Source organism: Glycine max, chromosome 2, assembly GCF_000004515.6.
Source record: "Glycine max cultivar Williams 82 chromosome 2, Glycine_max_v4.0, whole genome shotgun sequence".
NCBI classification, from domain to species: Eukaryota; Viridiplantae; Streptophyta; class Magnoliopsida; order Fabales; family Fabaceae; genus Glycine; species Glycine max.
In genome coordinates, this window is record NC_016089.4 from 45005492 (window position 1) to 45028505 (window position 23014).

Here is a 23014-nt window from a genome sequence, read left to right on the forward strand (position 1 = left end):
ATATATATATATATATATAACTTAATCATTGTTGGTCCTGAAACATTGTAGAGCATGATGTAATAAAATTCCTCTCCGTAAAATTCAACCAAAAAAGAAGAGTAGCCTGTGTTGGACACAACTCTGCACCAAGGAAAGAGTCACAAACCAAAGTCAAGTTCAGCTCGTTTTAACACAGCACTAACTCTACTGTGAAATTCTGGTTCATTTTCCTTTATATCTTCCAATGTTCGAGATTCATGCTCATCCACCTGAGTACACAAAGAATTACATTAGCTTATAACTTAAAGTTATCTAGTTAAATAGTTTGTGGCTGTTGATTACAAAAAAGTTAAAACGTAATCTATAAAGAATTATATTCAAAATCAGAGGAAAGGAATGACAATCAATCAATTACCATATCATAGTTAAATGTGCATATGCCAGAAAATACATGATTCAAGAAAATGATAAACCCTTCTGCTACCATTTTGTTTTTGGTATAAGAAGCTTTGACAAGTTGACACCAAATGCAATTTTATAACAATATTATGCCACATATTGCTGAATTTGAGTAGATATTAATAAAATTCCTAAAGAGTGGGAAGTTAACATGACTAGAAGAGAAATCTTTCAATCTGGTGCAATTGAAATAATTGGAAACATATAATTGTGAAAGTGAACTGTCATTGTCACATTATTACAGGCAAAAGGCACAAGCAAAAAATTGATACTGATAAGAAAAGGAAAGTAATATTATTCGGATGTTTCTTTTTTATTCACCCTGTGTCAGGATATGCCCTCTAGTGGTTTTTTCTATCCAGCAATGTACACATACCCATAGACAGTTCCATACCACGAATGGGATTCTTAAAATAAAATAAAGCTTTTTCTCAATAATCAATATGATAGAGTTACTGAATTACCTCTTTGAATTTCAAAAGAATCAAATTTGAAATAGATGCCGGTTTTGTGCGGTCCCACCTAAATAAAAAATAAATTTGCAGAACAATTAAGTGAAAATTTCAAACGGTAAGAGAAAGATATTGTTGTGTTGACACATGCTAATATAGGTAATATCAGTTTAGAAAAAATAGCACAAGAAAGTAGTCATATTACATATAAGAGCAAAAATATTACACACAAAATTAAAATTCAACTGCCTTAGAACTGTAGTTTATAAAACGTTACCTACTCATCTAAGCACAAATAATCTATATTATGAGAAAAGTAATATTCTGAAATGTACAATTTTACAAGGAGTATGAGGAAAACAGTAAATACCTCAAGGAGGCATGCATATTTTAAACTGAAGCAACAAATATAGATGCATTGGAAGACACACATTTACAGCTCAAAGAAAGAATGCAACCAAATGAAGTAGCATGAAAATGACAAATAGCTAATCTGAAAATAAAGTCAAAAACCACCCCATACCTTACAAGCATTAATTCGTTAACTGATCGCCACATTCCTCGTCCAACATCTTTCACATGCTGCTCTCTAGCACTTCTTCCATGCCATAATTCTTTAACAATATACATCACTTCTTCAACATCTACCTATAAAACAGAAAAACAAAATGATACATAAAAGAAGATTCAATCTCATTATTTTTAGTTTGTCAAACGCTATGAAAAGATTCATATAAAATTCAATCTGCAGTTTATATACAGAGGCCACCTTGGAGCTTCTTTAGGCAAAATCAGAATAAGACCTCTTAGATTTTAAGAATAAAGTTTTTTTGTTCTTTTTCATTGCAAATACAATAAAAGTAACATTGATCAAGTATTGGACAGTATGGTATTGATGTTGATATCATATACATATCTAACACCAGTACGATATATATATTTTAAAATAACTGCTTAATTCTCACAATTGAGAAGCAAGTAAGCAGTAAGTTTTTGATGGAAAAATTACTTGAAAAGACCTTCTATGCTGAAAGTAAGTAGTTTGTGTCTCCTATAATGACTTTTTGATGATTGAAAGGGTGAAATTGATCTATACTACTTTTCTTTTGTCAAAATATTACTAGTAATTGTTAGTTAATCATTAAATCTGAAAAGAGGATTAAATTATGAGTTCACTTGATTGTATAAATTATGGGGTAATGCGCAATTTAATGAATAGAGACAGCATAACGCAACTGATCCTAAATTTTTAAAAAGAGGTCAAGATATCACATTTACTAAACAATTTGTAATGAAACAAAAATCAAATGGGGAAAACTTCATACCTGCACTTCCATGGATGTTCCATACAATGACTCCTCATGCTCGATAAGGCGTTGATGAAGAGTATGGTAATGATCCATGTCAAAATTGACTACAGGTTCTGTTTGAACATGCACTCCTGCTAACTCTGTCACAACAAAGGATGCCATGAATTGTCCAAATATTGCAGGGATGGTGCCTAGCACAGGGATGATACGGACCCTAAAACCTGGTACTATCTGGCAAGAGAACCAAGAAGTCATAATGTGTAGTCAGTACCACAAAATCTCATGATGATGAATGAGCAATGGTTTGACAAGAAAGAAATATTGTAGGATTAATGTTTATGATAATTAAACCGATATATATTTTATAGGTAAATGATACAGTTTATTACAAGGTCCCACTGAGCATCTTAGTAAAGCAAGCCTACAAAGAACCCACAGGGAGAATCCGACAATGACAAGAAAAAATAGAAAATATATCTCTATTAGCTACACTACTGATACTGAATGATCACAAAATAGATAGTGGTACAATTGGTGGGTGATTAAACTCATGAAACCAATGAGCTCACCTGGTAATCTGAAGGGTTTTCCTCTTCTCCACTTGTACCCTTAAATGGAAGCAGCTTAGCTTTGGGTTTTTCTAAAGAAAACACAACCGGGATACCACCTTCAATGCCATAATCTTTCCTCAAACGGTGTCTTACCTGCATTGCTATGATCGCAGTATGAGTTATGTAGCTAATATTATTAATAAGAAATTGAGAACAAACAAAATCATAGTTGAAAGATGATTCGTCGATAAGCAGAAGAAAAGACTGGAGCAAATTTGCTTAAATTTAAAAATAATGAAATTTAATTGGCTTGAAAACAAATTAGTAGACAAAGATCAGAGTCCAAATTAAAGTGATCAAATGTAATAAAGCCTTTTTTTCACTGGCAATAATTTATTAACAATGATCAATGCCAAAGATTGAACCTATACACAAGTTTTTCTTATAAAAGGAAGAAAAGAAAAAAGAATCCAGCAACATAATTTAAGTTGAACATGCGTAAAAGTGATTAACAATCATATAATTGAAATAACAGATGAAAGTAACGGATATCCAGATAATGCATGGCAGCTATTATAGTAGATCATCAGGAAAGATGAAGCTTTAACAACATTTTGGAAAAAGTTGCCCTATAATCAGATAGTAAAAGGAAGGAGGTCCTTGCATATCATGCTTAAATCACAAAACCATTACATGAAAGTGAACACTATGTTCAACTTTTGTAACTCAAAAGTCCTGGCATTAGCCATCCACAAGCATAAAGAATTAAAATGGTATTTTAACATGAAGCATAGTTCCTCTAAAAAAAAAGAAAACATAAAGCATAGTTCTAGTTAATTGAAAAGACAAATGACAACATGGAAAACGAGACATCCTCAAATGAAAGAAATAAAACCAAAAGAGAAACATCATCTGAAAAAGCTTTCCACTACTGTGAAATGTCAAACTACTATTGTTCAAAAAATCATGAAGAGGGGCCCAAAAATACAGTAGTCTTTAAAAATTATTAGTCTATTTTGGTGCACACGAGTGCACCTTTATATAAGTATTTGCACTTAAGTCTGTAAATTGTAATTAGCACGTGGTGTGGAAAAGCAATACATCAGTATGCTATTGGGATAATTAGGATATTTGGATGTACATCTACAGGAGGGAGTGAGAATTAGTGTTGAAGTGCCATACCAATTAATATATATGGTTTAAGCTCTAGAGAATACAAATAAAAAAAGGCATGCAAAGGAACATTACAGCTCGAGATAATGGATCATTAGTTGACTCTCTTAGATCGGCAATGCGTATTCTTGTTGGATCAGCTCTGGCACCAGCCCCCGTGGCAGATAGAACCTTCAAACCCCTACGTACACATGCAGCAAGAAGTGCCACCTATTACATATGACAAGCCATGCATTGAAAGCTCAAGCTTATGACAACCAGATATTTGAATATGAAAGGAATGATTGTTAATGGTAAGGAGCATAACAGAACAGTTTTTATCAATTTTCCAAGGTCAGCCATGTCATATTGGCATGTGTACCAATATAAACTATCCAGCACACCACATTCATATATGAATCTCAAAGTTTTGCATTTTTGCAATTTAGAAGCTAAATACTTGAAAGAAAGAAAAGTAAAAGACTATGAATATAAAAGAGCCATTAGTGCCTGATCAGAAAATCTCTCACAATCACAATACGGGAGTGAGGTATGTCTATGTGATATGATAGAACAGCAGCATGAACTTATAACAATATAGTCAACTAGGGAGTAATCATTAGAGGATACCTTCGTATCAATGTTATCAATACAATCCAAAACAAAGTCGGGGTGGCCTGAGAGAATTTCTTCTTCAGTGGATGAATCATATAATAGCACTTTGGCAACTATTTGGCACTCTGGAAAGATAGATGAAAAATGCTCCTCAAGGCACTGAGCTTTCGAGATGCCAACATCTGCTCTTGTTGCAACAGCATGTCGATTTAGTGATGAAAGAGAAACCTTTTCATTTAACAAATAAATAAGTACAGATATTGTATGGAAGGCGAAAGCCTATAAAAATTCTAGAGCTGGGCAAATATGACACTAGAAGATATAACTACTTTATCTTTTATTACTTTGTTTTACCAAATGAAGCTTAATAATATTGTTAACAAGATTTTAGCTTGAGGTTCTTAAGCCATGCACTACAGTAATTAACAATAAAGGCTTGTATAGTTGTATAGAATGACATTTAATGTGATTAGAATAACTAGTAAAATACTATTCATGATAACTAAAAAGCAAAAGAACCAAGTAACAATTTTTTTTCCAATCAAAACATCAGTTTCTTACTTAAACTATAATAGTTGATACTTGATAAATTTGCATTTTTTATCTTCAAAGTAATATATTCCAGCACTTATATCTATTATATTTCCCAATGTAGACAGTTAAAATTTTCTTACTTAAACTATAATAGTTAAAATTTTCCAAGCAAAAGGAAGCTCTGGATAATATTAAGAGATGTAACATTTTCATTTCGCAATGTAGACAGTTAAAATTTTCCTGTTTGTTGGTGATAACAAAATCTTCTATCATGGCAATTAAACATCTATCAAGGAGAGAGTCAGTCTGAGAAAAAAAACCTGGTCAAAGTCTACAAGAAGAAGCTTGCCAATCCCTGATCTCAAGAGCATAGAAGCAGCATGACTACCAACACCTCCAAGACCAATGACCACTACATATGATGCAGTCACTTTCTGCTGAGACTCAAAGCCAAAAAACTGAATGTTCCTAGTTACAGCATTAACATTCCACCCAAAAACAGTTGGATTAATAGAAATCCTAGAAAAGATATATAACAAGAAAGTGCCATCCACGTACACCCAATGTAGATAAGAGTGAAAAAAAAATGTAATAAGAGAAAATTAAAAAGGCATTTAAGCATTGCAGGAGATGTGTTGGTAGTCCAAAAAATCAAAGAGAAGAAAACTTCCCCCCAGCCAACCTAACCAACATACAAAAACCTAAATTTTTATGGTTTCTCTCCTCTCAGCTCTCTCACATCAAGCTATGAACAATGGGTCCTCAAAGCAAAAAGTCATTTCTTCTAAAATTGAATCAGAATAATAACATTTCATTGGCTATCCAAGATGGAGGGATTCGTGGGACAACATGCAAAATGTGGACATGTATTTCTATGAAAGGAAAAAAATCTTTCATGCCATGTCCGACCTGAATTAAACATTTAACACAAACTGTAAAAGATTAGCACCAAGCATAAAGGGCACTATTTTGGTAGTTGATGCAAGAATGCTAAAATTGTCCTAGACAGATAAAAGAGCTCATAGTCTAATTGAAATAAGATTGCAGGTGCTTAGAGCATGTTTTACCATTTAACTCAACAATGTAAAACAGAATTATGGTCAGAAATAACTTCAGAGAAAATGCTAAATTAAATTAATTAACAACTTGCAATACCTAGTCAGCTGTTCTGAAACAATCTCATCTTTCAGAAGATCTTCATTAACCACCCTATCAATTTTCATTCTGGCAATAGTGCATCCGTCAACACCTGTATGAGACCCAAAGTCCAACACTTAGAAGGACACACAGAACAGCAGTCTTATTAATTTTGTGATGTGAAAGTAGGATTTAGGAAGATAGGAGCATTAGTCACGTATCAAGACTTGTTTATAATTGAAGACATATTGATAGTCATCTTTAACATATGTGCATGATTCTGTGCTAAAAGGGTAGGATGTGAGCTATATAAGCCTATAAGCTTATAACAGCTCTGCATTCAATCCTCTGATGACCTCATAAACTAATTATTACAAGGAATACCTGCTCTACAAGCACTAAAATTTAAGGAAATATCTTATGCATGCAATTTTTTTTTTATTTGGTATAATTAATACATGGAAGGGAACACATCAGAAATGTTCCCTATATCACATGTTCAGATTCAGCCAGCAATACTACACCCCTAGTAAAAAAGATTAACATTTAGAGCAAATTTGGTATTTACATTCTATCTCCCCATTTCTCCATTTCCTTCCGCTCTATTTACAAAACATGGATTAGAAATTAAGCATTGACAGGTGGTGACTACTTGCAACTTCAACTCAACATCATCAATACTGATGACTGATGAGTATGTGAGTGAATGTACAATTTTTATAAACAAAGACTTTCATTAGACAAATGTGAAAGGGAATCATTCAGAAGCAGGAACACATAGAGTCTTAACAGAGAAATGGAGACAAATTAGTTACATCTATTCACTTCCCTAATAAATTCCATATATTTCCGGACTACTTACCATTGAAGTCAGCAGTAACATTCTTACTGCACTGCGATACACCTCTTCTGCAAAACATCACAACAAACATTCAGTACCATCCAAAGTACAATAAAAAAAAACTCAGGCCCAAACAAAAAATAAAAATCCACCGAACACCGTATAAAATGAAAATATCCCTTTGCCTCAGTGACCCAAAAGTTGAATAACTTGATCCAACCAATCCATCACGCTCTGTGAGACTGAATTAACGCAAAGATTCAATTTTTAATCAATAAACATTGTTTTAGCACCATCCCTTCTTTTGGGGGGTTCCAACGAGCACAGTACTAGTTCAGTGTCATTGTATATACATAGGACAAAAAAAAAATTAGTTCAGTAAGAAGTTACATACTTCTGAGATTGAAGAAGCCTAAGAAGAAAGAAGGTAGAGACAGAGCCCAAAAGAGCCCCTCCTCCCACCAATGCCAAATATTTCCCTCTCTCCATTTTCTCTTTCTTTACCAAAAAAAAAAAAACACAACACATCACAATGACAACTGTTTTCAAATGTTTTTTTTTGGGGGTCATATTAACCGGGTCGGGTCGGTATTAAAATGACCCTGTTTCAATTCGGGCCCTGGTCTATTTTTTCGAGGTAAACTAGAGAGTCACAATTTGAACAACAACACAATAGTAAAAAAATCAAGGGTTTAACAATTTTTCTGGGTGTGTCGAGCCAGGGTTCATCTTAAAGTTTGTTCCTTCTTTTTTTTTTCAATCGTTTTTCCCTCAGGCCACATTCTTCTTCTTCCGAGGAAAAGGAACATGGATGCTCCGGTTAAGAAAAAGGCATTGTCTCGTCCTAGCTTGAGTCCTCAGAAGAAAGACAAGTGCATAGTTTTTCCCCTTGTGAGGTAGGTACTTTGGTGCACTTCTTTCATGCATATATCTCTTAACTTCAATTCTCTTTTTTTTCTTCTTCTGTTCACAATTTCGGTTATGGAAGTGTTTATTTGTTTCCTTTTACTTCTCTAGTTGCAAACACGCCCGTCATAATGGTATTTTTTTTTTTACCTTTTATGTTCTTTATTTGAGAATGACGCTATAGTCCTTAAACACCTTCTGCTTATGCATTGAGTTGTGCCCATTTTATGGATTTGGTTAATTTTTCTGGTAATGTGTGTGTTTGCAACTATGTTTGAGTCTGCAACAGTGTGTTACATTTGATTATAGCTACTGTTGCGCTTGTTTAGACATGCCTCAACTTAAAACTCTGCTTTCTCAAGATGTCTTTCATTTTGTCTACTATGGCCTTGTTTGGATAAGTTTCTTTGTAAGCACTCATAGGAGTAGAAAATAAGAAAGTGAAATATAGTTAGCTTTTTCATAAGCTAAAATCATGTTATGCATCTTAGCTTTTGGAGAAGTTAAATTATGAGAGCTTCTATGAAGTTAAGTGCATATGTTGATTTTAGCTTACGTGAGAAGCTCCATTCATTTCTCCTTCTTATCCTCTTCTTCTATTAGTGCTTATGAGGAAGTTTACTGTTTAGTGTTTATCCAATGCCCATCTTATTTGCATAATATTATACCTGATATGATTTTGACTGTTCCTGCTGGCGTGTACTTACAGGTATAATGAATTCCGGCAGCCTGTTTGCCAGGCTTGTAATGTAGTTATGTTGGAGTCTATACGTGCACACCTAGCTTCTCCTGAGCATCACGAGGTAATGATATTTAGGATCTTGTTCGGGTTATGTTTGCGTATATAAACTCAAAACTCTTGGCTTGTGTTTAGATGGTCTTGTCATGGTATTTTTGGGGAGTGCCTTGTTGTATGGTTTTCTCCCTTGGCATTTGTTTCTTGACCTCCCTTAACCCCACCCTGCCCAAAATGAGCTTACCTTATGGAATGATTATTTTGGGCAGGTAATGGAAAAACTGAAAGCTAATGCTGCTGGATCAACTGAAGATAAGGATGCAAAGCCAGTTACTGTTACCAACAACTCTCCCAAGGCTAATCCAGAACAACCTCAAGACACAGCAAGCCAACTGCCTGAATTTTCACAAGATGTGCCAAAACAGCAGTCACCATCTGCTCTTCCACGAGATTTTTGTGATGACAGTGGTAAAATAAGGACAAGATCTGGTAAGAATTTGGTTTACCAAATGAAGATGTGTTTGTATCTTGTACATTAAATCATACTAGGTTGCAGTTGCATGTCACAGGCACTGATTGTGATGTAGATATATAATATCTAGCTTGTTCATTTACACGATTACAGGTATAATTTCTTAATTTTTTTCTTGGAACTTCCTCTTCTTTTGTTACTTAAATGATAGGGAATACCCTTCTGTTGTGTTTTCTCGCAAGTCCTTATTCCAATTTCTAACTCATTTGTTATCTAGAAATTCCTTCCATCTTTGAATCCCTGTCTGTAAGTCCAATACTCTCTTTAAGGCATATGCTTTTATTTACTGAGGTACTTAACTGTTTTAAACAGAAACAGTACTGCTCTTTCATCGTGACCTTGGTTTCAAAGTCATGGTTTAAATACAAGAAGTTCGTAAAACCTTTTCCTAAGTTTCTTACACTACGTAATACTCCCTTTATCAAACCTGATATGTCTCCAGACCCACTAAGTGGAGCTTTAGGTGTTTACAAGAAGAATTGAATAACTTTTCCCAATTACTAGCTAAATAATTTTTATGGCATTTTTCATAAAATATCCAAATGCTGAAACTTTCTCCCTTTGGCACATCCAATATAATTCATGCATTTCATTTCAACATTTTATCATATATTTTTCCTAAGTGATTTTCTTTCTAGTTTCAAAAGTAACCGAAATGACGGATCCTCCTAAAGAACAAGAACACCAGGAATCCATAGTTTCACCTTCCACAGATGAAGCTTTGACATCTTCGAAACGTGGAAGGTCACGAAAAACAAAGGTAACTCCCATCCAAATTCACTGCATTGTCTTTGACATCTTTGAATTACATAAAACTCACTACATTGTCTTTGACATCTTTGAATTCCATCAAACTCGCTGCATTGTCTTTTGTTGAATTTCTTCTTCCTCACAGCCTACCAAGTTCATAATTAACCAGAAATCCAATACCCCATCAACACCCCGAAGATCTAAAAGAATAAAGCATGTGGCAGATAAAACTGCCAACAATGTTCCCGAAGTATCTTCATCCGAGGAATTATTGAAGGTAAAATTAATTACATTACTGAAGGTAAAATTACTTACATCACTACTTGTCAAGTACCTCTACTTGTTATTCACTTTAACATTCCTTTTGATCATAACAGGGACGTACAGCTGAAAATTCACAAGTAGATGGCAAAGAAGTCTCTTCAGATATCGATGCCTTAGTAATCTACAAAAGAAAAAGACTACCTCGAAGGAGGTCTTCTGGTCAAATAGGCAAGTCCCCAAAGAAAACTGTTCCTACAGAGCCTCCAACTGCTGCAATTTCAAGCTCTACTACTGCATCACCTCCTCATCAAGATCCTCCTGCAGCTGCTCCAGCCAATGCTGATGCTTCTCATATTGAAAATACAAACACTGCTGAGCCAGTATTGAGTAAAAGCCTTGTCGAAGAGGTCGGGAAAGTGAACCCTGCTCCAGCCAATGCTCAAGAACAAATTGCTTCCAGCAAGGGTCAAGAATCTCCAGATCAAGTTGACTCAAAGGCTGATGAAGTCTCTACTGGGAACACCCCACTCGATCTAGAAGCCATTAACAAAATGATTGAAGATGACCCTTTGAGTGCTATTGAAAATATTCTGACAGGGAAGGTTTCCATTTCTTCCAAGACTCCACAATCTATCACTCAGGCAGAACAACCAAAAGTTCAAGGCTCCCCTGCAGATGTTCTGTCTAAAGAGCTAAAAGACTTAATGCAGACCTTTAGCTTAGGTGATTTTGTTACTGACTATGAACAAATGTCAAAGGTCCTACTTATTCTTGAAGAGTTGCAGAAGAATGAGAAGTTTCTTTCTCATGAACAGCAAACATTCATAAAGGCCTTCAGACTCTTCTTCAACAATGCTGTTACTCACCGCAAAGAATGTGATATGGCTAGAATAAAGAAAGTCGACTTGAACCGAGCTAAAGAAGATATCCTTCGCAAACTGCAAGAAGTTAAACATACACAGGAACAAATCACAATGTCCATTTCAAATGCCGACAACAGGGTCAATGAAATATCTTCTTGTATTGAACAACTTGAAGAACAGTTATACAAACTGAAGGAAGAGAGGGAGACCTTTCAGTTGGCTATTAAGGAACGGGAGAAACAAAGGGAGACATTGAAGAATGATAGCATCTTATGGGCTCATCAGACTAAGGACCTGGTTTTTGATCTTGCAGAGATTGAGGCCAAAGAAAAAATCCTTGGACAGCAACTTGAAGCCGACAATGATGCATATGACCAATTTAAAGCGTCCTTTCCTTTTTAATTTCCATTTGAACAATTGATAGTTGTAATTACACTGTTATGTTCAATTCATGTGTGGTTTAGTTCATGTATGTTTAGTTTATGCTCCTTCAAATCAATTTAAGGATTTAGACCTGGTTAAGTGTAGAATTATAACATTCGATTAGAAAATTAATGGATGAAAGTTTAACAATTTCATAATGGTTTTGCAAGTATACTATCTGCTTGTAATATATAATTTCTCAACTGCAAAATAGTGCAATGTCACGCCAATAGTGTTTTACTCGTCACGGTAGACTTTGATCATGTGATATTACTTCACGATTTCAACATATTATTATGTCTCTTCTTTTGTGTCCATTATATTACTTTTAAAAATGTAATATCACTATTTATTATTTTTTCTATAAATGGCAATACTATTAAGCATTAATTAGATAAAATATTAATTAAATCTAATTTCTAATTATCAGTTGTTTCATATATCACATTTACTAGCGTTTCAAATTATTAGTTACTCAATACAAATTTCTAACACAATTACTATATTTTGTTATGAGACCATTTTTTTTTTACTAATAGAAATCACATAAAAATAGTTTAGGTGAAGTAGTCATACTTGTATTTTTATTGTTGAGTCATTATTATAGATCTCTTCTAATGATTTTGATAGGAAGAGATGAAGATTACCTCTTATTATAAAAAAAATTATCCTTAGATAGAACGACAAAGGAGAGTTGTAGTTATTAAGACAAGATTATAGGTAATAGGTTCTTCACACTTATCTTGTTTGGTTTATTGGTTTATGCACTTTGGGACTATTGGACCAAGTTAGATCTAGGGTAGGTCTAGAATAGATATTAGAGGTTCTAATTATTTTTTTTCTTCTATTTTATTTGAAGTCATTTTTTAAATATAATTTTTTCCTTTCAAATATCATAAATTAAGAAATTAATTCTGTTTAGTAAAATAAAAATAGATTTTTTTTATTTAATAAAAAATATAATTTCATAAATCCTATCTTATTTTAAAATAATAAGATTTTTCAAATAATAAAGGAAGAGAGGGAGACCTTTTAGTTGACTGTTAAGAAAGGTGAGAAACAAAGGGAGACATTAAAGAATGATAGTAGTATTTTATGTGCTCATCAAACTTTTTCTATTTGGTCAACTATGGGCTCAGGCTAAAAACCTATTTTTTTTTTATCTTGCAAAGATTAAGGCCGAAGGAAAAACCCTTGGGGAGAAACTTGAAGTAGACAATGAGCATTTATATCATCTACCTCCTAAAAGACTCCAGCGGAAAAAAATACTCTTTTATCATACACTCTCATTTTGAAACAACTATTCTGAAATATGATACTCTTCCAACATAAGTATTCAAAAATATAATTTTTTGTATTCTAGAATGTATGTTCCGGAGTACGATTCCAAGGTGCTTATTCTATTATGGAATATGAAAAACAATATTCAAGGATAACTATTCTGGAAGAGTACTCTATTTCAGAATATAGTTTTTTGTATTCTAGAATGTATGTTTTCGTATTCCGAAAATGTATCTTATTCTAGAATAGGCGGCATGACTCTCCTTCCTTTCTTCAAATTCAAACCTCCATCGGGAGTGCTCCCTTTGGCAATGGTGTTCTCAAAGATGCATTCATGCGCCAATGCCAGCATGAGCTTCTCTAGCATCCCAGCGCACTCCACAATGGTGGAACACCCAAGTCCCAATAGAGGCCTTCATGGAGGTGTTGTCGGGAATGAAGGTGAAGGATCCAGCCACAACAATGAATGCATGGGAGGCTTAGCAGCGACCATTGACGATGTTCGGGTCATAGGACAAACTAATCTAGCTATAAATGACACCCAAATTAAAGAGCATGGAGGCTTTCTCAAGTTAGATGCTCTATTGTGAGGCCTTTTGCTTGGGCTTGAAGTCGTTGACGTCGAGGAGATAGGGAAACTCATCTCCCTTAGGTAGAAGGATTTGTAGTAGGTTTGGAGGAGGTCATGACACGTCAGGAGCAACGAAACAGAGTAGTGCTCCATGTCAAAGCGGAGTTGCTTCAAGGTTTGGGAGGTGTAGGATTTAGATTGAGAGGTGTAAGATACAAATGACCAAACAATGATGCAAATGTGATGGGACAAATTTAAAGCATCCTTTCCTTTTTAATTTCCTTTTGAACAATTGGTAGTTATAATTACTCTTTCGTGTTTAATTCATGTGTGTTTAGTTTATGTTCTTTCAAGTTTTTACTATCATTTATAAGCTTTCATTATAGAATTAGGAGAGGGTATAAAGGCTAAGATCTACGGCAGCCAGTAATGTCACAACAAACTAGGTGGCTAATAGATCTTTTATTTTTTGAAATTCGCATAGCCATAAATGATTTTATGCCCAACTCATTTAACTCGCAGAGACTTCGCAAGCTTAATTTGTGGGTTGCTAGTCCAAGACTTTGAAGTTTATGCTTTTCTTTGCTCTTTTTTCATTTATTGGGACTCTTTCTTTATTTACTTTTTCTCGCTATTTTTTTTAATAAGAGAAGAAAATATAGAGGTGAAATGAAGTTTAAGCTTAAAAAATGAATGAAAAATAAAAATTTCTTCAAATTTAATAGATTTTTATTTTTTAAAGTTTTTTGTTTCAAACTATTATTTGAGTTTATGGACCGGTCTGTTTATCTATGGATAATCCATTTATCTGCGGGTTTGTTGGCCAGATACAAAAAATAAAACATTTATTATGTCATCTAAAATTATTCGCCCCATATAAAAGGCTTCATAAGCCTTAAACAAATTGGATCAGACCGTATATCCACCCCTATAGAAAACTAATGGATGAAAATTAGAAGTAATTATTTTATGGTGAATGTCATACATTATTATTAATACTTTTTTACACATAATTTACTCCCAAATTCTAATATTTCAATCTAAGGGGGCGTTTGTTTCAAAGAATGTTCTTACATTTTTAGGAACAATATTATCACATTCAGAATGATTATCAATATCAATTCTTTTTTAAAAAGAATATTTATTTTAATAAAAATAAATAAATTATTTTATGATAGTGAAATTTAAGAATAATTAAATATGTGTCACTTTCATTTCTTAAGTCAATTAATTGATATTTTTTTATAGAAAAACAACCAATTTCTCTCTAATATATCATTTTAGAAAGAAAAAAATAGCACATGAAAGTAGTCAAATTACATATAAGAGCAAAAATATTACACCAAAAAGTAAAATCCACCTGCAATAAAACTATAGTTTAATAAAGGAGAATAACAATAACAAAGACATGGTCATCACAGGATTAAACTACTACCCATTGTCGTGTAGATAATAGAAATTGTTCTTAGTCTTATTGAGATTGCGAGCGCATAATTGTGGATCACAATAAAATAATTGTGTCATATTTTAATAATTAATTGGTTAGAGAAATAAATAATTGAAAATAAAATTGGGAGATGTAAGCAAAAAACACATGCACACATATGCAAATATTCAAACAACATTACAAAGTTGTAGAACCAAATAACACAAGAATGAGAATTAAATTGTGTTTTTAGAAATTTTAAAACTTTTTAAAGATTGAAGTCATGTTTTATCGTCTAATGAAGATAAACATAAAAACAATATAGATTTTGATTTAGACTTTACTAGACGATGAGAAAAATAGTTTTCTTTGAAGAAAAAAAAGATATAAGATCTAAAATCAAATTCAAATACTTTGTTAGTTAAACAACAAGAAAACACACAAAGAATTTATAACTAACTTATCAAAGTTATATGTATTGTTTGTTGTCACTTCTAACTCTTACACTTGGAAGCTCTACTCCTAGCTTGACTTAAACCCCAATATTTTTTATCCTATCAAGCCACCACTGTTGGCTCTAAACAAATCAACAAGATTTGTTAGAAGTTTGCTCATTGACTAATGTATGATCGTCTACTAGATGAATATATCACTCAACACTTTTAGTTTTTTCTCTCAAGGTATACAACATGTTTTGAGAGCCTAGTATCTTTACAACAATATACAAAAAACTTTACAAGAAAGAATGATTTGCGTAGATGATTCGTGTCTTATTTCTTCAAAGATTCTTTTATATATAGTCTTCATATCCAAGTATTCGTTGTTTCACATTGGTTGGATTCTTCACTCTAATTTTCGTATGAAGTCTTGACTCTATTGGAGAATTTAATGTTTGCATTAAATGCACGCCTCTTCTTCATGCAAAGTTCATGTTGAATTCTTCATAAGACTTTGATCAAATCGTCTTATGAGTGTATCCTTTGAAATCTTCACACACATCGATACAGATCGTGATTTGATAGCACATCAAACACAACTTTTATCATTTGTATTTATTTGCATATAATTAAAATAATTAGGAGCCATGATTTGTCTTTAAGACATAAATGTCTTTTAATAAATAATTTTTTAACTTAGAAATCTAGAAAATTAATATAAAGGTGTCAATTTACTATTATTTTAAATTTCTTTAAAAACATAGCCTTAGACCCCCAAATACTTAGACACGATCCTATTATTACCTTGAGGATATTACACAATAAAACATTAACTACTAGCCTAAGAAACACATATGACTTCTAGTACACAATAAACTGTCACAACCCTATTACACGCAAGTCTAGCTGCAATAATCCCAATCAACACGACAATGAGGATAATAATTAACTTATCCTTATTCTCTATAATAATAGGAAACTAATTAGCAATGGAGTAGGTGCAGAGGGATAGCGGTGGAGGGTGACATGGGGGTGGTGAAGATCAGCGACATAGAGAGGTGTCTCCTTGGCAAGGAGGAACAATGACAAACATCGTTGTTAGAGAGAGACTCAATTACTAGGAATCCAACATCAATGAGATTTCTAAATAAATATTTATGTTATGAAATCTAAATAAATGTTGAGAGATTTCTTTAGTTAAATTTTCTATAAATTTGAATCAAAATATAAATTAATGTTATCAATTAACTTGAATAACAATATTAATATGTGATTGTATTATCAATCAAAATATTTAAATATGATTGATTATTCTAATAAAATTAAATACATTATAATTAAATTATTTTATTCATTATTTTGATCACATGATAATTGATTATCATATTAAATAAAATAAAATATTATATAAGATTTAATGATTTAATTAATCGATTTAATCATAATATAATCATTGTAATAACCTTAATTCCTATAATTATATACAAAATATTTAATTTGCTTTTTATCATAATTTCTAATATAATTTTATCAACAATCTACTCTCCCTTTTATTTATTGAAATTGCACGCCCCACAACTCTCAGATATTTCTTCATTTATGATCATCTTTATGCAATTGCATGCCTTCCTCCTCTCATTATATATAAAATTAAACTAGCACTCTCTCCAACCACGATCCAGTTTCCTTGCATGAACATACATACACTTGAATGACAAAGAGAATGTCTATCAATATCTCCAGTATAATTTTGTTGTCAATAGCAGCATTGACACCAACCTATGTCGCATGTTTGGAAGAGACAAAGGGAGATAAAAATATATTATTAATTATATTTATTGTTGTCAGTTGTGTCATTGGATTTTCCCTCCTCTTGCTTTATTTGATGAGATGGTGCTGGGGTTCTTAATGCCACTTTGATCCTCCTAATATTAGTATAGTCATATGTACTTTTGTACACATTCAACTACCCGTTTAAAACCAATATACAACTAGGTCATGAACATGTAGCACCTGAAGTTATTAATAAAATTCTATTTTTGTAAAGCACATATATGCTTACATTATTCTTCTCTACATTGCTCTTTCCATCACTTCAAATATTTGTGTGCTCTCCTTATTTCTCACTTTGACAAAGATATCACATAAATGCATGGTTTTGTCCCGATTTCAAACCTTGCATTCAATTTTTTGTTTGCATTCAATTTTTTGAAGGATAATGCTTTTTAATTATATATTAGAACAAATTTTCATGTGTGAAAAGGATCAAATAACTCATTAATGGTGATGGTGAACAACTTAGTAGAAAAGTGTTTTCTACGTGATTTTTGTAGCAAAGGGTCTAGGGTAAAAAAATCTTTATAATTTTTATTAAATTTTTTCTCTAGTTTTTCTTTTTATATTTTACAATATTTTCAAGAAGAAAATTTTAAAAAGACACATTATCAACTCTTGTCGATGTAGAAACCCTAAAAAACAAAATTATAACTATGCTACATATTATCTTTTTCATTGCATCAGTTTTTAATAAACCGATGACAAAGGACGTGATAACATTACTAAAAAAAAACTTTCAAAAATGATTTTTTTTATCCTTTTCATGATTTTGAACCATCTTTAAAATCACTGTCATGGAAAGTCAACACTTTCCACGATGGTTTTTAAACCGTTTTAGAATTTTAGATTCAAATCAATTTTCTTAACAAGCATCTTAGAATATATATTTTTATTTAAAAATATAAAAAATTGAGAATTTGAAGACGATTTTTAGAAAACTATCTTAGAAAGTAGAGTTTTTAAGACGGTTTTGAAAAAAATTATCTTAGAAAGGATTTTTTTAATGTTCACTTTGTTTTCCAAATAGGACTAAAGCCAAATTATATCATGTTTTAAACCTGTATAATTTCAATTTAGTAACAACTGTTTAAAATAAATAAAGTTACGACACTAAAAACTAAACTTTATGAGTATAGGGACCAAAACTATAATAGAGGAAGATTAGAGTGACAATTCCAATCAACCTAGTGTAACAAATCAACCAAAATGACATGAATCAATATCATCACACCAAATTCATAAACGTTCCAAGATTATTTTACTTAAATTTAATTTTAACCATGTGTTTGGAGTGTGTATATATAAAGAATCAAATGTGCCCTCAATTTTTGAATGCCAATCAGGAACAAAGTCAGGTGAAAAAAAAATTGAAACCGGATGAGTGGAATTATCCACCTTAATCGGTTGAGGATCAACGGAAAGCACTACCCCGGCAATCTCAGTAATCCTCTGTTAACATAAATAGAGATATTAGCTGAATATTTATAAAAGAAAGAATTTGATGGTGAGACTGAGGTTGACAGTGAGAGTAGTCATGTCCTAACAACCTCCAAAATGTTGCGAGCAACCCACAAGTCGTCACACGCAGAGATGCCAACCGATGGACCAACTTGGAACTCCCACAACACATTATCAAGAATGGATTGAATTAAAAGGAGTCAGAATTAAAGTAAAAACATATTGAGTAATGGCAGGATACAATAATATATCAGCATTAAGTTTTATGACTGACCTTGTGTCTAGTACTCAACATTGTCTTGATACCATAAGGCTGAAGAATGATGAATATGAAAATTATTTTTCAAATTACCTGACCAGGCATCACTTCTGCATTAATTCCAGTAATGTTAATGTCCGCATGAAGACAGGCTTTGAAATGAGAGTCAACAATGTCACGTCCGAAATCCTTGTTAGCATCAATACCACAATAGTATGGACCCTGTTGAGCAAGGGAAAAAAATATACAACACATGTAACAATAAGTCAATAACAAAACATAACAAAGTGAATTAGCATAGTATGTCACAAGACCGACGAGTCAGCCACAAAAAGACTAATAAGTTCAATTGGTTCAAAAAGTTAGTAACCTTTCGTAAGAGAAATTACATCGTCACTAAAATGTCTACATGATTGAGAACACAATAATTTGTAAGTGAACTGAATTATTTAATGAATGCCATACCAAAAAAAATTAAACACTAGGGTGATTTACATTAGACACCAAATGTTCCATTTTAATGATTGAAGATAACGAATTTTCACCTGGGGCCCAGGAAAACCACCAATAGGCCATCCAAGTGGCCATTGCACATCTTTCTGCAACAAGGTGTATTCCTGCTCAATGCCATACTTATTTGGAGGTCATAAAGTGACATTTTTACTTGAGGAAAAAGTAGAAAATCATAGCAAAAGGTCATTAGAAACTACAAGGAAGCAACAATAGATACCATACCAGGGTTCTTCAGCAACAACATCAGGATAACTGAATATCTTTGCAGCATTATGTCTCTTGTTGGTAGGAATGGGTTCCCCAGCAGCAGTGTAAGCATCACACATAACCTGCAACCAATTGCTATTATAAGACATGAGATTTTTACACCTTTGAAACAAGTTTAACTGAAGAAAGGTGTATTGATCACATATAAAATAAAAATAGTAAAGAAGAAAGAAACATACCAGCATATTTTTACCCCTCCTGAATGGATCCTTGAAAGCTGCTTGTGGACTGTTGTATTTGATTAAGATTCACTACATTTTAATAAGAGAAGTTTGGAAAAGAACCAATCCTAAATATGTGATGGGCCAAATTTACCAGAAAATGATACAAGATTTAGAAGTGTGTACTAAGAAGATATATGGTCAGATGGGATTAGGAAAAGAGGCTTTCTGTACCCAAAAAAATAAATGAAAAAGAGGCTTACAATAAGATCACTTCACTGTCAACTCCAGGAGATTGACCAGTGCTGGAACCATCATAGTTCCATTTGGGAAGCTTGGAAGGGTCATTAACCGGTCCTGAGAGAGTCTATATCCAAAATCATTTTCTATTTGCATTAGTTACCAGCCAAATAAAAAAGTTGAAATTAATGCATACTTTTCTTGCACTTTTCTAAGTTGGATCAGGTACTCAATTGAAAACTTCTTCAAATTATATAGATCTTTTAATAATTTCTAAACAGTGAAGTTGTTTATAAATTTTAAAAGAAAATGTTATTTTCTTCTTTTACTTTTGGTTACAAAAAGAAGTAAATTACCCTTGCTTTACTCCTCATGTCTATGCCAGATCCCCCGACCCTATCATAATGAAAATAAAAGGGAGTGAGTGTTGATTAAGCCTACGGAAAGCAATGGAAGCTAGAACAAGTTAGAAAATAAGCAAGGTAGTTGAATTAGATGAGAAAGAGAAGCATGACAATGACAAGTAGTAAATGTTAATGTGAGGTCAATATCTGCATTAGTGTTTGTACTAAGCAAGATTTGAAATTGCAGTTGCGACTTCATCGCGTTGCTTAATATCGGGGAAAACTGCAGGAAAATGTGGTAAAAACAACCACGATCATGGTAGTATTACAGTTGCGAACACAGCAAAAAAAACCGTGAATTTGCTATCAAAATCGCAGTCACGGAAAATTTTGTAAAAAAACCATACACAAGCTAAAAACATAAAACTATTCTGGACTAAAGTTGCGTCTAACTGCAACATGTGAGACCCGAATGCAAACAAACAAGCAAAGAAAGCCTCTTCGAGTATATTAAAAATAATGGCCAACCATTTAAACCATGGAAAAACTAATATTTTCCCAAACATTTCAGAAAAAAATTAAATCTCATTCATAATAGCATTTACTCATAGAGACTTTTTTCACATATATGAACATAAAACTGACTTGCATTCTAGCAGAGGAAAGTAGGAAACACTGTTAGATTTATGGTTAACATACAAATAAAACTAAAACAATATTATTCAAGTACATTCATTGAGAAAACAAACAAAATAAAATACAATAAGGAGGCAAACACTTTCACTTTCACTTTCACTTAAAATAAAAAGAAAAAAAAATCCAAAGCATTGACACATTAGTGTAAAATTTTGTTGCATTCATATGTGTGTGTTTGATTCTCATTGTAAAAAAAAAATTTGAGTCAACAGCAATCATGTATCAGAAATTGAATTAGTATTTAATTTAATGAGTTAGAAGATACCTATGTTATATGGCTCATGACAAAAAAAAAAAAAAAACATAGGAATTGATATAAGCATGTCATATTAGAATGCATGTTTATAGGTGCATGGGAAATATATAGAGGATGTGATCTGAGTGAGTGGTGAAAAAATGAAAGGGAGACACTAACCATATGTACTCGGCAATCACCTTCTCGGTGGTGTCGGAGAGATTAAGGCTGATAAGATCGGAGAGTAACGACATCTTCAAGAAATCAAAACTTTTAGTGGAGACACTTCAGAGTGAGATTTTCTCTTTCTCTTCCTTTCTTTCTTTGGTTCCACTGATTCCATGCAAGGTTGTTGTGTGGGTTTTATAGTAAAATCTCTGGATTACTAGAAGAAAATTTACAAATATTACCACAATTTTGAAAAATAATAGAATTATATAAGTGACTTGTCGCTGTGAGTGAGGCTTTGGCAGGGGAGCAATTTTTCAGCTATACCAGGAATCATACATGACTTTTGAGAAGTGTTTACACGTGCATGTTTATTCTCAGGAAATGAGAAAATTTATGTTTGATTTTAATAGAATTTGTTCATAAATATAAAGTATTTTTCTAAAAAAAGTATTTTTACACATCTTTTTATTTTCATTTTTTAATATTTTATCATTTAAAACAAGATTTATTATTTTTTAAACAAAGGAAGTTTTATGAATTTTTATTTATTATATTTTTACCTTGACAAGGTTGTTTCCTTTTAATAACAAAATTATTTTCTTAATGAAGATGCGAATAAATAACACAGAAGGTGTAACACCCGAATAATATAATTAATCAGGATAATAACGTGCAATGTTTACATGACAAAAATAGGAAATGATTTTTATCTCTACAAAGGTACCATATATTTATTCTTGTTTTCACGTAATTAAGGTCCAGACTTTTGAGTCCAACACACTAGCCCTATTGTAGTTTCCGTCTTTCAAAAAGAAAATGTCACACAGCTCTTCACAGTTCAGTAGTTAACACAGCAAAAAAATCAAGTGATCCAAGAATTAATAATTAAATTAACCCAGACAAGATGCTAATCACTGCATGCATGAGTGTAATAATTTATTGCACATAAGACAAATTAAACAACCATAAACAAGGAGCAAGGCTAGAAAACAATATTTATGCAAGCTATGTTATCACTTATCACCACAAATGTAGTTATCACAAATGAAACTCAACTAACAAAAATTAATTATTAACGAGTAATATTTACGGATAAAAAAAAAGTGACACTCAACTTACAAAATCAAGAAATTAATGAAAACTTTTCTTGCTTTTGCAGCAGTACACGAACTGCTACCCGCGGTCTGAATGCAACAGTGTAGTGACTTGAGTTGAGGGTGAAGTTTTGGAGAAAGATTTCATTTGAGAGGAAAGTTAGAAGGGTATGACTTTGGTTGGGAGTTACGGGATTATGTGTCATCCCTTTTTTATTCGGTGCTCGATAGGATTACAGGCACCTACGCAACATATATAGCGTGCCTTTCTTATATGAAATAAAAGTTCATTTTGAAGAATTTGTAAATATGGAAATAATTTTTTTTGAATTATAAATTTTTTATCTTATTTTAATTTATTTTTGTTTTTAAAAAAAATTGTATATTAAATAGAGGGAAACAAATCTGTATTTTCTGTACAAATTTTTAAAATATGACATTAATTGAAAATAAGATAGCATCAGAAGAACCATAGCTAAACGTTTCAAGCTCTTAGGCTAGTATATTTAAAGATTAAT

The 23014-nt window shown here is 32.5% G+C and overlaps 3 protein-coding genes across 6 annotated transcripts; 1 reads left to right on the top strand and 2 right to left on the bottom strand.

Annotated features, from left to right (window-relative positions):
* On the bottom strand, nucleotides 1-7575 carry LOC100798982 (tRNA threonylcarbamoyladenosine dehydratase). 2 transcript variants are annotated; one of them, XM_014769560.3, is made up of 11 exons: nucleotides 7428-7575; nucleotides 7055-7275; nucleotides 6211-6304; nucleotides 5376-5523; nucleotides 4537-4749; nucleotides 4003-4137; nucleotides 2773-2907; nucleotides 2219-2434; nucleotides 1417-1541; nucleotides 906-963; nucleotides 1-251 (listed from the first exon to the last, which is right to left on the bottom strand). In XM_014769560.3, exons 2-11 carry the CDS (start codon nucleotides 7122-7124, stop codon nucleotides 141-143), a joined length of 1305 nt encoding a protein of 434 aa, XP_014625046.1. In that variant the 5' UTR covers nucleotides 7125-7275; nucleotides 7428-7575; the 3' UTR covers nucleotides 1-140. The 2 variants fall into 2 exon arrangements, with proteins under 2 accessions (XP_014625046.1, XP_006575480.3); XM_006575417.4 differs by having other exon boundaries at nucleotides 7055-7101; nucleotides 7428-7558.
* A 106-nt stretch (nucleotides 7576-7681) lies between these two features.
* LOC100527920 (nucleolar protein dao-5) lies at nucleotides 7682-11552 on the top strand. 2 transcript variants are annotated; one of them, XM_006575418.4, is made up of 6 exons: nucleotides 7682-7929; nucleotides 8649-8742; nucleotides 8945-9164; nucleotides 9846-9967; nucleotides 10103-10258; nucleotides 10335-11552. In XM_006575418.4, the coding sequence occupies exons 1-6, from the start codon at nucleotides 7841-7843 to the stop codon at nucleotides 11484-11486; spliced, it is 1833 nt and encodes a 610-aa protein (XP_006575481.1). In that variant the 5' UTR covers nucleotides 7682-7840; the 3' UTR covers nucleotides 11487-11552. The 2 variants fall into 2 exon arrangements, with proteins under 2 accessions (XP_006575481.1, XP_006575483.1); XM_006575420.4 differs by having other exon boundaries at nucleotides 10103-10234.
* Nucleotides 11553-18203: 6651 nt separating this feature from the next.
* Nucleotides 18204-21649, bottom strand: LOC100800031 (glutamine synthetase nodule isozyme). Of its 2 annotated transcripts, XR_005888154.1 has the most exons (8): nucleotides 21412-21649; nucleotides 20313-20352; nucleotides 19980-20083; nucleotides 19735-19783; nucleotides 19511-19617; nucleotides 19321-19392; nucleotides 18606-18997; nucleotides 18204-18507 (listed from the first exon to the last, which is right to left on the bottom strand). XR_005888154.1 is itself a non-coding variant. In XM_041008725.1 (7 exons), exons 1-7 carry the CDS (start codon nucleotides 21483-21485, stop codon nucleotides 18880-18882), a joined length of 564 nt encoding a protein of 187 aa, XP_040864659.1. In that variant the 5' UTR covers nucleotides 21486-21649; the 3' UTR covers nucleotides 18204-18879. The 2 variants fall into 2 exon arrangements, 1 of the variants encoding a protein (XP_040864659.1); XM_041008725.1 differs by having other exon boundaries at nucleotides 18204-18997.
* Between the last annotated feature and the right edge of the window lie 1365 nt (nucleotides 21650-23014).